The sequence below is a fragment of the Littorina saxatilis genome, linkage group LG2 (assembly GCF_037325665.1).
Source record: "Littorina saxatilis isolate snail1 linkage group LG2, US_GU_Lsax_2.0, whole genome shotgun sequence".
NCBI classification, from domain to species: Eukaryota; Metazoa; Mollusca; class Gastropoda; order Littorinimorpha; family Littorinidae; genus Littorina; species Littorina saxatilis.
This window is the reverse complement of record NC_090246.1, coordinates 11,667,992-11,687,174: the sequence shown is the minus strand read 5'-3', so window position 1 is coordinate 11,687,174 and position 19,183 is coordinate 11,667,992. Positions and strand designations below refer to the sequence as shown.

Here is a 19,183-nt window from a genome sequence, read left to right as displayed (position 1 = left end):
GATTGTTTGTCTCACTTACAGCAAGGGTATTGACTCGTTCACAACCCATACAAACCCGACACAATTGTGACCCTCCACCACGGAATGAGTCGCATGTCACCTTTTCAGGATTTTCATATTTTTACATTTTCTTAAAGAGTTTTTTATTTTTATTATACCAGTGGTAAAAACCGTTTTTAGAAAAGAGTGAACACTTTTCGAGTTATAAGCCTGTGACTATGGTGACCCTCACACTGTTACTAGACACCCCCCCGGACTTATATCATGCCTAGCGCAGAACCGCGTGAGGTGACATGCGACTCATTTCGTGGTGGAGGGTCACAATTCGTCTATTGTGGCTCGTCCCTGTTGTGCCACAATATGATTGCCTCAAAGGGAGTTGATAGGACAGAACAAAATGTCTATCAATTGTGAGCAGTAGAAGGTTGTACAGGTTAGGTATATGGGGGCCCGGTAGCTCAGTTGGTAGAGCACTGGACTTGTGATCGGAAGGTCGCAGGTTCGAATTCGGGCCGGGACGGACACGGGTCAACTTTATGTGCAGACCCAGAGACGGAAGCCATGTAAAAGACCTTGGTCATTCTGCCATAAGTGCAGGTGGCTGAATACACCTAAACACGCAGACACCTGGGTAGCGCGACTCCGTTGCTGCTAGCTTTCCACTGGGAGGAAGCGACCCGAATTTCCCAGCGATGGGACAATAAAGTAATGAAAATGAAAAAATGAAAAAAATGAAGAAAAAAAAAAGAAAAAAAAAAAAAGAAAAATGAGTAAGGGTAATGAAAAAAAGACGTTTTACATATCAAGTAGTTCCATAGCTCTATTGTGTTCCCTTCCAAGGATTCATTGAAGAATATAGGAGGTTTTTGCAAGAAAACATCAGGTTAAGAGATGTTCAGTACAGTTCCTTGGTTATGCTTGTGTGGCTTTCTAAAGGAAATGATTGTGTTGTAGGCTTTGGTTATGCTTGTATGGCTTTCTAAAGGAAAGGATTGTGTTGTAGGCCTTGGTTATGCTTGTGTGGCTTTCTAAAGGAAATGATTGTGTTGTAGGCTTTGGAGACAGCTGAGATGTACGATCGCATCCACTTAAGAACCACCTACTACAACTACGCACGCCACCTGGAGGAGAGAGGAGACACCAACGGTGCCATTCCAAAGTCAGTTTCTCAGCTTTCTGCTCATTTCTTTTTTTTTTCTACTTTTTTTTAATAGTTTTTGTTATATAACAAATGTATTAAATCTTAATCATGTATTTTTGGTATCAACTTTTTAAGATAAATGTTGCTGTAGCACAACGTTTTGACCATTGATCTCAGGTGGAATAATCGATTTTCAGGAATATAACTCTGTCGGGCACATGTTTCCGACACTTCCTTGGCTATTGATTGGCCCCTCCAATGTTTGGCAGAGGTTTTGCAATCAAAGGTCACTCTCCCACAACACATACAAACCTGACGGTGTTGTTTTCGGTATGCGTCTATTCATTGCCTTTGTGTTTGGTGTATGTTTCCAGCTATGAGAAGTCCGAGACTCATCGTTTTGAAGTGCCTCGCATGTTGGTAGATGACCCAGATCAGTTGGAAGAGTACGTCAGTAAAAGCAAAGACAAGTATGTATTGATCATTCTTTGCAAATAAATTGCCATTCATTTTTTTGTGTGCATCATTTTGTGCGCGACATTTTTCATGGTAAAGTTGTTGGATGTGTTAAAATCAGGTTTTAAGATCTGACTAATTTTGGAGGAATTTCTCCTGTAACCGCCAAAGGTATTCCTTTTTTCATGTGTGAATCCTTATTTTTTTTTCTTCAGGGCTGAGAAAAACAAAGCTAATCTTCCAATATTTGGTGTATTTTGGATGTGCAAAATCAGTTGGTCCCTTCTTTTTTGACCATTTTCCATTCTTAGTAAAAAAGGAAATAATGTAGATATAAAGTAGTAGAAATAAAGGGAACTAACTTCAATCATTTCTGATGATGTATGTTTGATAAAACACGTGTTAAAATGAACTTGACTTGGTGTTGATTCAGGACGTTACGGCGATGGTGGGCACAGTTCATGGAGAGCACGGGAGATATGGATGGAGCCATCCAGTACTACGAGACGGCTCAGGACTTCTTCTCTCTCGTCCGAGTCCACTGCTACTGTGGGGACATGGAAAAGGTCAGATTTGCACAGATTTGATAGTAAGCCATAAACAGGCGCAATGGCCTAGTGGATATGACGTCGGCCTCCCAAGTGGAAGGTCATGGGTTCGAATCCCTGCTTCGGGGACAGCGGCATCACTGCGGCTGACTGCGGGATTTGCACTCAACACTGGACTGGACATCTAGATGTATGGCCGGGAACGTTGAAGAAGAAGAAGAAGAATCCCTGCTACGCCTGGTAGCTAGGTTAAGGATGGAGATTTTTCCCATCTCCCAGGTCAACTTATGTGCAGACCTGCTAGTGCATTATCCCCCTTCGTGTGTACACGCAAGTACCAGACTAAGTGCGCACGGAAAAGATCCTGCAATCCATGTCGGAGTTCAATTGGTTATAGAAACACAAAAATGCCCAGCATGCTTCTCCCAAAAGTGGCGTATGGCTGTCTAAATGGCAGAGTAAAAACCGTCATACAAGCCGTGAGAGTTTCAGCCCATGAACGAAGAAGAAGAAGATAGTCAGCGTGATTATACCCTGTTAGGACACAGATCCAAAATGGGTCAATCAAGCAGTGAATCTTTGGTTATTGAGCGGGCTACAGGCTTGTTACGGGGATTTCTGATTGTCTGGTGTAGTACAATCAAACCTGCCCTTGCGGCCACCTCTCGATGATGACCACCTGTCTATTTCGAGCACCCCAAAGGATCCACAACAAGTCTTTTTTGCTATATCTTTCACCTTTCCACTGCTACCACCTGTCCATAAAGACCACTTTTAGTTGGTCCCTTTGGCTGGTCGTTACAGACAGGCTTGACTGTACGTCTGCAAGATCTCATCATGTATAGGCTCTGTAGATGATTAACAGATTTAACGTCATATGATGTGAGACGAAGAAGGAAGGAGAAAGAGAGAGATTAGCACAAACTGTCTCAAATCTAGCTTGCAATGATGTTTTGTTACACAATTGACAAATACAGCTTTGGCAGTGCATAATTATCATCTCTTTGTTAGCCTGTATACAGAGTTGTCATTGAAGTAGGATGATGTCTTGCTGATACAGTGGAACCCCCCTTTTAAGACCTAAAAAAATCTGAGAAAATCAGGTTTTAAAAAAGGAGGGAGTCTTAAAATGGGGGTAAAATTACAGAGGTTATGAACAAAATGTCTGAGAAAACAGGGTCTTAAAAGGGATGGAGTCTTAAGTTAGGGGGTCTTAAAAGGGATGGAGTCTTAAGTTAGGGGGTCTTAAAAGGGATGGAGTCTTAAGTTAGGGGGTCTTAAAAGGGATGGAGTCTTAAGTTAGCGTGTCTTAAAAGGGAGGGAGTCTTAAGTTAGGGGGTCTTAAAAGGGATGGAGTCTTAAGTTAGGGGGTCTTAAAAGGGATGGAGTCTTAAGTTAAGGGGTCTTAAAAGGGAGGGAGTCTTAAGTTAGGGGGTCTTAAAAGGGATGGAGTCTTAAGTTAGGGGGTCTTAAAAGGGATGGAGTCTTAAGTTAGGGGGTCTTAAAAAGGAGGGAGTCTTAAGTTAGGGGGTCTTAAAAGGGATGGAGTCTTAAATTGTGGGGTCTTGAAAGGGATGGAGTCTTAAATTGTGGGGTCTTAAAAGGGATGGAGTCTTAAATTGTGGGGTCTTGAAAGGGATGGAGTCTTAAATTGTGGGGTCTTAAAAGGGATGGAGTCTTAAATTGTGGGGTCTTAAAAGGGATGGAGTCTTAAATTGTGGGGTCTTAAAAGGGATGGAGTCTTAAATTGTGGGGTCTTAAAAGGGATGGAGTCTTAAATTGTGGGGTCTTAAAAGGGATGGAGTCTTAAGTTAGGGGGTCTTAAAAGGGGGGGTTCCAGAGTGTAGAACAAAAATATTGACACAAAAATCTGTTCAGGCGGCCAAGGTGTGCAACGACACAGGTGACAAAGCGGCGTGCTACTACCTGGCGCGACAGTACGAGAACCAGGACCAGATCAAGGAGGCCATCCATTTCTTCACACGCGCCCAGGCCTTTGGCAGCGCCATCAGACTCTGCAAGGTAATGTACATTCTGTGTTGGAATCGGGGGGGGGGGGGGGGGGGGGGGGGGGGAGGGAGGGAAGGGAAGGGGTTGGTAGTGGAAGGAAGGAGAGAGAGAATCGGGACCAGATCAATGAAGCCATCCACTTCTTCACATGCTCCCAGGCCTTTGGCAGCGCTTTCCGACTCTGCAAGGTAAGAGGGAGAGAGAGAATTAGAACCAGATCAAGGAAGCCTTGACCGAAAATGAGGAACAAGAAAAGAAATGGGTACTATTACTACTGTGGGAGAGGGATGTTGGGAGGAAGTGGGAGAGAGAGGAGACAATGTGAGAGTGAGTTTGGAAAGAAGAAAAAAAAATTTTAAAAAATTAAACAAGGGATGGGAGAAATAGAAATGAGAAAGGACATATGCATGGACTATTACCTCACAGAAAACTCACATTATCATCAATGCATGGTAATGAGAATTTTGTTTATCTTGGCGCAAATAAATGAATTACACTGTATTCCGAAAATGTTGAAAACATGATGCTGACTGCTTCAGGAGCACGGGTTTGAGGACCAGCTGGTAAACCTAGCGCTGATGGGTCGGCCCGAGGACATGATGGAGGCTGCACGCTACTACGAGCAACGTCACGAGACCATGGACAGGGCCGTCATGCTCTACCACAAGGTAATCATGCTTAGGCAACAAAATAAAAATAGTCTGTTTACGGTATCCCGACCAACCCTATTTTTTCGCGCGACCCTGGACTTTCTTTTTGCATTTGGGAGAGAAAAAAAAGAGAAAAAAAGTCTGTTTTTTTGCAAAATAACTTAAAAATATGGTTTTTTGGGGGTAAAAAAAATAAAAAATAAAAAAAATCCCGACCTACCGACCCTATTATTTTTGCCTATGTTACCGTAAACAGACTATTTTTGTTTGTTGGCCTTACCTTTTGCTTTGATAGTACAGTGGAACTCTCCTTTTGGGACCCTCCAATTCAAGACTTCACTCGTTCTAAAGGGATATAATCTAGCAAAAAATTAAAATTGTGAGTTAGATGAAACGGATCCTAATGAAGTAATCTGATTGTTGTCATGTGTGCTTTTTTTTGTACCGTTGCTTTCTGTCAAATGTTTTAAACATTTCAGTTGTAGTTTTATCTTGCTTGTTTCGTAGGTCAATATTGTGCTTATTTTTGTATGTATTTTGTTTGTTAGTTGCACAGACAACAATAACCGAATATATTCTTAAGTTTTAGTAGCATGGAAAAAGTATCTTTTATGCTAGAATGACATTTGGCTGATATCATGATTTATTTTGATACATGTTTTGCTAGTTTGTTACACTCACAACAGTAAAACAATAAGTCTTATTTCATTTTTTTTTTCATTTTCATTACTTTATTGTCCCATCGCTGGGAAATTCGGGTCGCTTCCTCCCAGTGGAAAGCTAGCAGCAACGGAGTCGCGCTACCCAGGTGTCTGCGTGTTTAAGTGTATTCAGCCACCTGCACTTATGGCAGAATGACCAAGGTCTTTTACGTGCCATTGTGATGACACGGGGGTGGGACATGGCTTCCGTCTCTGGGTCTGCACATAAAGTTGACCTGTGTCCGTCCCGGCCCGAATTCGAACCTGCGACCTTCCGATCACAAGTCCAGTGCGCTACCAACTGAGCTACCGGGCCCCTTATAGTATTGAACAAGAATCTTGCACACTGAAATGAAATTGCCTTTATCATGATTTCTGGACAGGCGGGTAACTTCTCCAAAGCCCTGGACCTGGCGTTCACCACCAAGCAGTTTGGCGCCCTTCAGATGATCTCCAGTGACCTTGACGAGCGAGCTGACCCTGAACTCCTGGAACGCTGCGCAAACTTCTTCATCGACAACGATCAGCATGACAAGGCTGTGGACTTGCTGGCCATTGGCAAGAAGGTCAGTGCTTGGAGACAAGGCTATAGTTCAGATGTTGTTGTTGTTGTTGTTGTTGTTGTTGTTGTTGTTGTTGTTGTTGTTGTTGTTGTTGTTGTTGTTGTTCTCTTGCTTCATTATTGTGACCAAGGGAAGGCAAACGTTTTTTTGGCAGTCATCCATACAACTTTTGTTCTGCCCAAGTGATAAAGGCAGTATTAAAAGAAAGGTTTTTTTGTTTGTCTCTGTCAATTTAGTTCAGAAGGCAAACCAGGGCTGGACTTGCAACAACACTGAAGTCTTAAAAATATGTGATGATCATTGGTCTCACAAGTTGTGTCGTACCACTTTTAATCAGTTTTTGACTGATTTCTGGTTTCACTTCACTTCTGATTTCAGGCCCAGGCACAGTCTTCTTCTATGTTTTTGTCCCTTCATTTTCTAGAAAATCCACAGCAAATTTGTCTCATAATTCTTTTACGTGAATTGAAATGTTATCTCCCTCAATTCCAAGAGGAATGAGATCACATGAGAGCGAACGCAGGAATCCATCATAGGACATGAGGTCATAGGACATGAGCTCATCCGTCATGTGAACATGTGTGGCGCACTGTTCTATCCTTGACTATTTTTCTGAACTTGTTCTGCCTTTTGTAACTTGTTTGTTTGCTCAAGTGTTTTCACTGTGTGATATTTTACACCTTTCCAAGGTAAGAAGAATGAGTTTTGTCAGGGTTTTATTGGTTTCTGATTCGAAGCGCGGACTCAAATGCACATTTTCACTTGTGACACGATTGTTACCAGTACTGGGAGGCGGTGAAGATCTGCATGGACCAGCACGTGGAGATCACGGAGGACCTGGCGGAGAAGCTGACTCCGGGCAAGGACGGAGATGGAGACATGGAGCGCATCAAGCTGCTGGAGGCCCTGGGGGAGGTGTGCATGCTGCAGGGACAGTACCACCTGGCCACCAAGAAGTTCACACAGGCCGGCAACAAGGTCAAGGTGAGTGTAATAGTGCAAGGAGGAAGGAGGGGTGGGGGCTGCTGGAGGCCCTGGGGGAGGTGTGCATGCTGCAGGGACAGTACCACCTGGCCACCAAGAAGTTCACACAGGCCGGCAACAAGGTCAAGGTGAGGGTAATAGTGTGAGGTGGGAGGTGGAAAGAGTGAAGGGGGGGCTGCTGGAGGCCCTTGGGAAGGTGTGCATTTTTGTTATCGTTGGCCTTCACTGCTGTCTACATGTGTGAAATGTACACACTTTTTGTTTCTCTTTTTTCACACAGGCTATGAAGGCATTGCTTAAGTCTGGCGACACGGAGAAGATTGTGTTCTTTGCCGGCGTGTCGCGGCAGAAGGAGATCTACGTGATGGCTGCTAACTACCTGCAGTCTCTAGACTGGCGCAAAGACCCCGAGATCATGAAGAACATCATCGGCTTCTACACCAAGGGTCGTGCGCTCGACTCCCTGGCTTCCTTCTATGAGGCCTGTTCTCAGGTATGTGGGGTTGTCTGAATGTTTCTTTAGCATGAAAGGACAAAGATACAATACACTCGCACACACTAGTACTAACAAACATTTGACGCTGGCATACAGGCGGACAGAAAGGCAGACTGATAGGGACACACAGACACACACACATTCACTTTCACAGAAACATGCAATGATGGACACACACACACACCACACACACACCACACACACACACACACACACACACACACACACACACACACACACACACACACACACACACACACACACACACACACACACACACACACACACACAGAGTAGAAACGCTCACAAACACACAAACACAATCATGCGCATCCCCATTCACACTCGCACACCCACCCATACATTCACTCAACAAAGCACGGTGAGACACTCAAACACACTTATAAATCACCACCTTAGAAACACTGAAACGTTAAAAACGAATCTTACAGAACCTGACAAACGTTTGTTCCACAGGTGGAGGTAGACGAGTACCAGAATTACGACAAGGCGCTGGGAGCGCTGGGCGAGGCGTACAAGTGCCTGAGCAAGGCACAAGGCGATGATGTGGCCAAGGAAGAGAACCTAGGGCAGCTCAAACAGAAGATGACGCTCATCAAAAAGTTTGTCACCGCCCGCAGGTCAGTTTTGGGTTATTTCTTGTGTTGGTGGATTAGTTTTTGTTGCTTTGTGTGTGTGTTTTTGTGTGTGTGTGTGGTTGCGTTGCTGCATGTGTGGGTGTGTGCCTGCGTGCGTGCGTGGGTGCATGCATGCGTCCGTGCGTGTGTGTGTGTGTGCATTGTGAATGACAATCATGATTATAATATCCAGTGTGTATTGTTGACATTAGCGGGTGTGATAGTGAATTCAGCAACTAATAGATTTGAAGCCTGTACTGGGGTTACATCTAGCACACAGAGGAAAGCGGAAGATTTCAAACAGAAAGGGAAAAGATTAGAAAGGGGAAGGAGATTACAAGAATGGAAGTAGACGACTAACATGCTACTTTTTAAATACCTGGCTGGTTTGATACTTATGGATAGGATAGGATAGGATATAAGATTTACAGTCCAGTGAGGTTACCCTCATGGAAATTCGGGCTGCTTTCTCCCCGGGGAAAGCGAGCTGCCATACATACGGCGCTACCCATATTTTTTTTTTCCTGCATGCGTGTATTCATGTTTCCTGAGACTTCCTGAGACTTAATGCCGTGTGAGATGGAATCCCCCTTTTAACATATACATATGTATGCATATTTTGTTTGTTCCTTGTTTGTTTTGGTTTTAAGAAATATTTGTCAAAGCCTCGTCGCAACATATTGTAATCCCTATGATAAATTCTCCTGTTAGGGTCACCACCATAAGCTTGAGCTTGTTGTTGATCCTTAACATGTATTATGTTGAATTATCTATGAATTGTTGAATAAACACTGTTTAAACCAACCCCCCTTTTAAGACCTCCTTCAGTCTCAAAAAGTCAGGTCTGAAAAAGTCAGTTCTCAAAAAGAAGTACGTTCTTAAAATGGGGGTAAATTTACAGATGTTCTAAACAGAAAAGCTAAAAAACCAAGGTCTTGAAAAGGGAAAAGTCTTAAATTGGGGGATCTTAACCCTTAGGCTGGTTGTCGCGACATATGTCGCGCTACTGTACCTATACTGTCACCCGGTTGTCACGACAAATGTCGCGCTACTGGCTCAGTCTGTTTGGTCGGTTCCGATTACCTCCCATGGATGCGAAAACCTATATGACCGTTTTTCTTTATTTTTCTCTCTGTTAATTCACCAGTGGCTATGTAACATGTGTTCCAGAATTGCACCAGTGTTAGGGTTAAACTGGTGTGTTCACTGTATTGCAAAACATGCAGTAGAAAGTACTGTAGCAAGCTCCAATCTATTGTTTTAATGCTGCCTACCATTATGGGATTCAGTGCCTATGACTCAAGCCCTGAAGAGGCAGCCAAGCAGTGCCAGGTATTACTGGAGGAGCGAGACATCGACACCGCCGTGCGCATCGGAGACATCTACGGCTTCCTCATCGAGCACTACGCTCGCAAGGAACGATGGAAGGCTGTGAGTACAACCAGGGCTTGGAGTGTGAGAGTGTGAGTGTGTGTGTGTGTGTGTGTGTGTGTGTGTGTGTGTGTGTGTGTGTGTGTGATGTGTGTGTGTGTGTGTGTTTGGGGAGGGGGGGGCGGTCTGGGATATTCATACACGTTTTTGATTTAAATCTGTATGATTTTGGTGCTTTTCAAAATGATAACTGTCATTCAAATGTGAGTGTGATTCTGTTGCACTCTTTGTTGCTGACTTAATGGTTTAAAGTTATTTAGCTATGCAGGACTGAATCCATCAAAGTGTTCATGAAGGATATGATGAGTTGCTGTTTGCGTTTTCTAAACTTCCACATACCTGATCTCAAGTAGCGGATGGACAAGCAGAGAAACTGAAAGGAATGCAACAAGAACAGATAAACAGACAGACTGCATTTTAATTGGACTTTACAAGATCTTTACTCCCCAAAATCCTATTAAAAGAAACTCATAAAGATTAATTGTAAGATAAGTATCATCGATAATCAGTTTCAAATAGTGGTGGTACCAGAGGAGAGTGTTCATCTTATGCAAATTAAAATTGATTCTGCATGACTCACTGTTGGTATGTTTCCTTAACATTTCCCAGGCTTACGCCGCTCTGGAAGAAATGCGGTCTCGGCTTCCTGGGTCCCAGCTGGCTTTCTACGTCAACGTGAAGACCATCGAAGCCGTCCACCGTGCCCTCGACATCCCCTACACCAACAAAGCCACCGACAACCGTCTCAACGGCTTCAATCGAGGCGGAGGGGAACCGGAGGATGAGGAAGGGGGAGAGTTCGTGGAGGAGGAGGTTATAGACGACATGTACCCCCCTGGTGATAATGTGTGACACAAGGTGGTTGGGTTTTGACTGGGCTTGGGCTTGGGCTGGGTTTGAGAGGTTTTCCTGGGGTACTCTTTGCTACCTGACTATAATGTGTGACACAACCTTCCTGGATCTTGACACAAAGTTCTAAGATCTTGACTGGGCTGGGGCTGGGTTTGAGAAGTTTTTCGTAGGGTGTTCTTTACTTCCAGACTACAGTGTGTGACAATGTTCTTAGATCTTGACACAACTTTCTTAGATCTTCGCTGGGCTGGGGCCAGTTTTGAGAAGTTCTATACTGTCTTCTTTTAGACTATAATGTATGATAAATATTATTGGGATTTGACTGGGCTGGGACCAGTTTTGAGAAGTTCGAGAGAGTACTGTCTACTTCCAGACTATAATGTGTGATAAATATTCTTGGGTTTTGACTGATTTTCAGAAGTTTTTAGAGGGTACTTTATGCTTCTGGACTACAATGTTCTTGGGTTTTGACTGGGCTTGAGACTGTGTTTGAGAAGTTTTTAGAGGGTACTCTCTGCTTCCAGACTACCATGCTTGACACAACAGTCGTGGATGTTCACTTGGATTGAACTACTGCTGGAGAGAGATGTGTATGGACTCTGTGTGTCTGATTCTCTGAAAGACTGTTAATCTGTTTTCATTGTGGACTGGGTTGGGCTGACATATACTTCTAGTTCTGTGCAAATAGTTTTTTCATGTGCCTCTCTCATTTCATTTCATTTCATTTTCATTACTTTATTGTCCCATCGCTGGGAAATTCGGGTCGCTTCCTCCCAGTGGAAAGCTAGCAGCAATGGAGTCGCGCTACCCAGGTGTCTGCGTGTTTAGGTGTATTCAGCCACCTGCACTTATGGCAGAATGACCAAGGTCTTTTACGTGCCATTGTGATGACACGGGGGTGGGACATGGCTTCCGTCTCTGGGTCTGCACATAAAGTTGACCCGTGTCCGTCCCGGCCCGAATTCGATCCTGCGACCTTCCGATCACAAGTCCAGTGCTCTACCAACTGAGCTACCGGGCCCCTCTCTCTCTTCACTTTTTTCTTGCTATCTGTCTGTGTCTGTGTCAGTCTGTCTGTCTGTCCAAAACATGCACATGTAAGCTAATTCTTCCTCCATATTTTTATATCACACAGACTTGCAATGTCTTCAGTGTTTGTAGACTTTCTCATGACTTCTGTGGTTGACTGCATGACTTGTAACTGTTTTCTTACAATAGCATCTCTCTTTAATTGTGGATATTGGTGTACTGGGAGCGCTTGTATTTTGGTGTTTTGTTATTCTTTTTTTACAAAGTCGCCCATACAAGGATCCAGACTGCCCCGAACCGGTGTAGTTAAGAACATTTGCTTTAGATCTGGATTCGTTCAAAAGAAAATGGAAACTGTCGAATCTTCTCAATCTTGAAAAAAATTGTATGGGATTTTTCCTCGTGTTGGAATTGAACCTGCAGGTGGCTGTTGTAGAATTTAATCAGTAACACATGTACAGATCTGTTAGGCGTGGATTCTTGTGTGCTGTTAATTACTGAATGTGTTTGAAAAATGCAGATTATTGTCAGTGAAGATTAGCCCATGAAAAGATCAAATGATTGCATGCTTGTCTTTGTGTTTTGTTTACGTCAATGCGGTTCTGTGATATTCACTGAAAGGGAGAAATCCAAATCAGTTCCATCGCTGTCATTTTTTTCATAAAAGCTTTGCACTTAAAGCTGTTTATGTCAATTATGTAAATGCATCATACATGCAATTGGCCTTCATGGATTAATTAAAAACAATTGTCTGTGCATTTTATATTCTCTTTGTTATGGTTTTGGTGGTTTTAATTGCCATATTTCTGCTACTTCATCTGCATTAATATTCCAAGACCAATCCGTCTAAATACCGAATACAGAATCTTTAATTGCCCAAGGTTGGGAATTTGTGATGACAAAAATGCCCTGTTAAGAAATACTTCCCACAATTGATAAACTGCATGGCGCATGACAACTTGTCAACACAGTTAAGTGTGCTTCTGTGCTTACGTCAGAGTATACCTATACATCTATCGTGCACTTATTGTTATTTGTTTCACAGGCTGCTAGTACCTTTTTTTTTCTCAAGTGTTCAGTATAATTTTCACCTTCAGAATAGCTAGAGTGTAAGAAGTTGCTTGGTATTAAGTACATAATCTGTATAAGTGCAGCTTGATTTTGATGTGGCATTGTCAAGTTGTGATTGAGATTCACACCTGTTCATTTTTATTTTTATTTTTTATTCACACCTGTTCATTTTTTTTCATTCTGGGTTTTATTGTTGAAGGCGAGTAGGCTTGTGTGTTTGTGAATCAGAAAATTAAATGTCAAATTTGTATCTTTGTGTGATTTGAATAACATATCAACGCTGTATGCCTGAGCCAAACTCTCCTTCTGTTCCCAGAATCAGCGTCACACAGAAAACTTATTTACATGAGTGTCCGTCCACTATACCATGTGTACTTTAAAGCAACACATATCATTTGAACTTTTAGTCTTTGATCTCAGCCTCATGGTTTTTCTTTTTTTCAGGTATTTTGTCAAAGATCAGGGTTTTATGTGCTTTTGCACTTTATCCCCTCAGATGGTGAATTTACCATTGATGGCGAAAGACAGTTCTTGAATTTTCTGAACCACAGCATACTTTGGCTGCAGGTACCGTACTGTACGTAGTCAGTTTCTACTGTGATTGCATAACCAGATACAAACATTTGGATCAGTAGGTCCATGATGAAAACAGATATTTGGAATTTGATAGCAGTTCCAAGTACATGTATACTTATGCATGGTGCTGTAATTGCATCAATGTCCACATTTGTTGAATCCTAGCCTCAAATGATCTGAATTTTGTTTGCAGAAATGGCAGTTAAGAGCTAGGTCACAGTCATGGAAATTAGCTAAGTCAATGTTATTAATCAGTTTTGTTTCCAGCATGCTTACAGTATGCCAACAGCATTATATTTTCATTGTATTTGTAAGACTTTGTTCTGTTTTTTTAATGTTAAGCTTATTTGTTTATTCATCAATTTACTTGGATAAATAATTCACATTTGCTTGCAGCAGTGTCAGTTTTGAGTGTGGGCATTTTGAAACCCTAATTTTAAGATGTCAAAACAATGGGATTTTGGGATACTCGTGAAAATATTTCCAGTGTAAGTGTGCACTGAATTATCTCTTGCTCTGGTATGTTGGTGTAAAAAGGTGTTAATAAACTCATGTGTATTTTCACTTACGGACGTATCATCTTATCAAAAGCACACAATTTATCAGAATGCGCTGTAATTTTATCATTCCCTGTACATTTGCTGTTATCATTTGAAATCTATACTTAGTTTGTTTTGAGAATGGTTTTAATCAATATCTTGCAAAATTCCTTTGGTCTGTGAGCGTTTTCATTTGTTTAAACTGATTTAATTTGTTATTGCTACTGTTTATTTTTTGTTTGCTGGATATTTAACTGTGTATTTACTTCATCCGTCCAAACATGAAAGAACAAGGTATTCAGTGTTCCGTACTTACATTCCAGTTTATGGAAAGGAATTCTAGGCTTTGAGGTTTTCCTTTCATTCTCACAAGCACAATGACACAAATCAATCAGTCATTTTATTGATCTGTTAAATTTTGCAGACAAAATGAGCCTGTAATGTTTTTGTTTGGAAGTGTGTGTGTTTTGTGTGCAAGGGGGAAAAAATGTAAAAGAAAACTAACTGTGATGATTTTCTTGACATCTATGTTAAAATACTGTAATTATGTTTTTGGTTTTAAAAGGTTTACCATGAAAGTGACTGTGGAGAGAAGGAGGAGGGGGTGTCTGTGGTTAGAAATAAACGGAGAGTAAAAAGGGGGAGTGTGGGTTGGGAAAGTGGGGGGGGTCACATAGAATGGAATAATGTTTTTATAATACAGTATACAACAATCTGTATAAGATGACTACCCTGTGAGTCTGCATGTCAAAATATTAAAACTAAAGAGCATATGTTTATATGTGTGCTTGCTTGTATGTGGGTATGAATATTCTGAGGTGTGTGTGTGTGTGTGTGTGTGTGTGTGTGTGTGTGTGTGTGCGTGTGATTTGAGTATCAACTGCGTTTGAAGTTAATTGGTGTTTATGTTTTCTGAAATACAAACAAGTGTGTTGTTACTTTTTCATATCTATGTTAAGGTATTATTTGTTACCTTATTTTGTGCTCAGAACACTTTTTCATGTCTTATGTAGTATCTTTTCTTTGGTTTGCTTGTTTTTCTTTGTAGTTCTCGTCAAACTAAATCCAAGTTCTGTCTCTCAGTCCATTTCATTGTTGCTATTTTCTATAAAGAATCAAGGGAAACAGTTATCTCAACTGTTTTCTGATGATATTTAATTTTGAACATGATTGTACATGTGTGTGTGTGTGTGGGTGGAATGTCGTAGGATTTTGATTCCGTTTCAGTCAGCTTTTGCAGATCGCATCGTGTGAAAACATATCAATTTTTGTTGCCATTCAAGTGTTTCTTTTCTTTGTTTTACTCTTGGTTTTGGGCACAAATGCAAATTATAAGATCTGTTGATATGTCCAGCAAACTAGAATGATATTCATGAAATAAAATAATGGTTTTCAATTTCAAGTTTTGTTGTAAAGGGGTTTACATGCGAGCCTTGAAACACACACGATGTCTTGTGACACTCAGGCACACACTTTCTCTCAGGTATGCATGTGCACACACACACACACACACACACACACACACACACACACACACACACACACATACACACACACACACACACACACACACACACACGCTGACACACACACACACACATACACACACATACACACACACACACACACACACATACACACACACACATACACACACACACACATACACACACACACACACACACACACACACACACACACATACACATGCTGACTCGCACACACACACACACTAACACAACACAACACAACACACACACGAACACACACACACGCACACCAATTCTCACCTTTCGACAAGATCAAGCATGTATGCCTGCAGGGTTACGAAATCCAAATAGATGTACAAAAGGTGTGCAACACTATAACTACGTACAATAATCTCTTATGATCGACTGACACCTACAAATCCGTCTTTGAAATGAAAAGCCATAACAATTCATGCCTCCTAAATAATATTGTGCAATGATATCCAAGACAACTTAAAGGGAAAGTCCTCCCCATGCAAACCACTCAACTCATCATCTCAGATCTGGCTTTAATTGGCTTTAACATGGGATAAGACCACCCCCCCCCCCCCCCCCCCCTTGGACACTTACCCAAAAACAACGGCATGGGTACTTTCTGTTCAGAGTGAGATTTTAGTTATGAATTATCTTTTTATTATTCATCTTTTTTTTTAAATTTTTTTTATTTATATACACTGGTTGCAATCTGTGAAATGCATTTCTAAAAGATCTCAAACCACACAGGAATGAGGAGGAGGATGTTTGGCATACAAAGCAAATCTGGCCGTACATATCAGGTGGCCATACGCTACAGGGGCTGCTGTATGTACCAAGCAGAGGGATGTTTTTATTCCATGTAAAACCTGGATGGATATGTTGTGAACCTGACCGCTTAAGGGCAGAATGATTATACCTGCGCAGTTTCAGCGGCACAGCTAGACGACGCACGGCCAATTATTTATTTATGCTGCGTTGGGGATTATGATGAGTACTTGGCCAGTTTTCCTTTCACGCAACGTGTAGCGGGCTGGGATAATCTGCAGTGCGTCGTCGGTCCTGCTGAAGTTACATAGGTGAGAATGGTGGAACAGTGGAACCCTCCTTTTAAGACCCCCAGTATATGACTTCCTCCCTTTTAAAACCTTAGGTTCTTGGATTTCCTATTCATAACGTGTGTAAATGTACCGCCATTTTCAGACTCAGACTTTCTGTTCATAACCTGTGTAAATGTACCCCCATTTTCAGACTCAGACTTTCTGTTCATAACCTGTGTAAATGTACCCCCATTTTCAGACTCAGACTTTCTGTTCATAACCTGTGTAAATGTACCCCCATTTTAAGACTCAGACTTTCTGTTCATAACCTGTGTAAATGTACCCCCATTTTAAGACTCAGACTTTCTGTTCATAACCTGTGTAAATCTACCCCCATTTTCAGACTCAGACTTTCTGTTCATAACCTGTGTAAATGTACCCCCATTTTAAGACTCCCTCCTTTTTAAGACCTGATTTTCTCAGATTTTCGGAGGTCATAAAAGGCAGGTTCCACTGTATCTTTAATCAGTTTCTAAAATGGAAAGTCACAGCCATCGATGCAACCTAGATTGTGCAATGATATACAAGACAGCTGGGAAGATTGAGAAATTAAAACGCAGTTCTACAGACAGAATTGAGCAATGGCGATCAATACGGCTAAACGTATACACCCCCTGTTGATGTTTTCTTCCCTTGACAGAAAATTGAGCTATACAATATAGAACGATGTAAGACTCTATAAATACATCATTGTGAATACCCCACGGTAACTCCGGCCTCTTTCGGTAACACTAACAGCAGGTAAATACTATGGAGGCACATGAAATGCGGTGGACAATGTTTTTACACCTAAGAGCAGTGTCGCAGAAAAATAGGCCTAACCTAGGTGGTGGCAAATCTTTTAAATTCACAGGTAAAAGCACGGGCACATGAATAGAGTGGGGAAGAACGTTTACATTCCCTAGGTATTGTTTATCATGTCTTTTATTTTATGAGAGAGAAAGAGATAGAAACAGGAATTTAGGAGTGGGAGATAGGGAGGGGGGGGAGGGGCTATGAGCCAAGGGAAGAAGAAGAAGAAGAAGAAGAAGAAGAACAACAACAACAACAACAACAACAACAACAACAACAACAACAACAACAACAACAACAACAACAACAACGATATATCAACCAACCAACCATCAAACAAACAGAAAAAAACAGAGAAACGAAGGGAGGAAGGAAAGAAGGAAGGAAGAAAGTAGGAAGGAACAAACGAACAAACGAACGAACGAACGAACGAACGAACGAGTGAAGGACCGAACAAACAAACAAACAAACAAACAATTAAGACACACACACACACAAACAAACAAACAAACCTTAACCGGTTCAGAACGCCAAAACATGAACCAACCTCTTAACAACTTTACATAATATACAAACACAACATAACACCGCCACCCCGTACCCCTGTCATTCCCGAGTTAAAAAAAAGGATCAAACATCTGGCGCCTGTGTCTTTCTGGCCTTCTTTCGCCGAGCATTAACGTTAGCGGACCTGGATTTTCGACATCAACACTATACAGCCACACGCCCAGGGCACCCGCCTTCACTTCTACTCCGAGCCTCTGGATAATAGCCACAACAGCAAGACGTAAACAGCGAAATTTCCAGGTGTGTTTCCAGCAGCTGTGCTGATTTTACCTGCATGCTCGCCGGCTTCAAAGGCCACAGTATTGTTACTTGCTGACGTTGCTCAGGTAAGAAGCTTTTAAGCGCTAAACATTGCCATAGAAACAGTAACGAACCGATAACAAGATGATGTGCTGTATGTAAGAGAGTGATCGTACCTGTGATGATAAAGCACACATGCTTTCAGAAAGGTAAGCAACGTCTTCGCGCTATGTGGGTCTGACGGTGTGGTATTTGAAGTATATCTGGCTGGTGGTCTTTTGAAGGCTTTTCTTTGTGTTCGTTTGAAGAGGGCAAGCAGCCCTACAGCCGCACAGCTACTGCTGTGCGTTAGTGAAAGATTGACCTCCTTTTTCACAGGTAAACACCTATGACGTTTTAATGGTCAGAAGTAGCCATGAATATAGTGGACAGCGATATGACTTATTGGCTAACACTTCTGACATTGTGTAAAAGTGCGTGTGAGTAGCTGGCTATGCTCTGTGAAGAACACTCTTATTGTGGCTAAGTATGCTTGGAGGGTTGTGGTGGTAAACGCTTCGATTATTTAGCTCCTCGATCAACACGAAATGCACAGATTCGATCATTGGCATGTTGTTGGCAAGCCTATAAGGCTGTGATGTCGTTATTAAAGAGTCTCGATTGCTCGAATGGATAAACAGACGGACGGTAAAATTGCACTTATAACAGTGATTCAATTCAATTCAGTTCAATTCAATAAGCCTACAACTTTATTATCTGAATGTAACGAACAGAAATTTGTCTTACACGACTCATACAGTATGATCTCGCACAGATACAAACACAGATAAACAGCTGAGACAAAAGTATTATTCATCTTTCTTTCTTTCTTTTTTTCTTTCTTTCTTTCTTTCTTTCTTCTTTTTCCTTTTTTTTCCTTTTTCTTTTGTCTTTCTGTCTATCTGTCTTCTTTCTTATTTTCTTATTCTTTCTTTCTTCTTTTTTTCTGTTCTTTTCTGTTAGAGTGAAAGAATGATTAAATTCTATTATTTATTATCATTATTAAAATAATAATAATAATAATAATAATAATAAATGAGCATTTATATAGCGCAACATCATAACTTTACAATTATGCTCTTTGCGCTTGACACATTTAAAATTAAAACACAGTTATACAAGCATTTACATCTACATTCATAGTCAACAACGCTTAATTAAAAGCATACACCATCAAAGATAATGATCATTCATTCGCTTGCGGCTTCGTGGCAGGTGGAAAAAACACACAGCCAGATAAGTTTTCGTTATTAATTGT

General features: G+C 41.6%; 2 protein-coding genes across 5 annotated transcripts in view; both read left to right on the top strand.

The window, feature by feature from the left end:
* LOC138958199 (intraflagellar transport protein 140 homolog) overlaps positions 1–15,081 on the top strand; it is a 38,768-nt gene extending 23,687 nt beyond the window's left edge. The window contains exons 20-30 of the mRNA XM_070329288.1: positions 1,053–1,159; positions 1,516–1,611; positions 2,031–2,163; positions 4,024–4,167; positions 4,695–4,823; positions 5,890–6,072; positions 6,853–7,053; positions 7,334–7,546; positions 8,027–8,190; positions 9,477–9,618; positions 10,228–15,081. Coding sequence (XP_070185389.1) covers positions 1,053–1,159; positions 1,516–1,611; positions 2,031–2,163; positions 4,024–4,167; positions 4,695–4,823; positions 5,890–6,072; positions 6,853–7,053; positions 7,334–7,546; positions 8,027–8,190; positions 9,477–9,618; positions 10,228–10,470 — 1,755 coding nt within the window. The 3' untranslated portion in view covers positions 10,471–15,081. The remainder of the gene's footprint in view (positions 1–1,052; positions 1,160–1,515; positions 1,612–2,030; positions 2,164–4,023; positions 4,168–4,694; positions 4,824–5,889; positions 6,073–6,852; positions 7,054–7,333; positions 7,547–8,026; positions 8,191–9,476; positions 9,619–10,227) is intronic.
* Positions 15,082–17,745: 2,664 nt separating this feature from the next.
* Positions 17,746–19,183, top strand: part of LOC138958219 (uncharacterized) — a 20,855-nt gene continuing 19,417 nt past the window's right edge. For all 4 annotated transcript variants that reach the window (XR_011453340.1, XR_011453341.1, XR_011453342.1 and 1 more), the window contains exon 1: positions 17,746–17,972. The gene's annotated coding sequence lies outside the window, so the exon portion shown is untranslated. The remainder of the gene's footprint in view (positions 17,973–19,183) is intronic.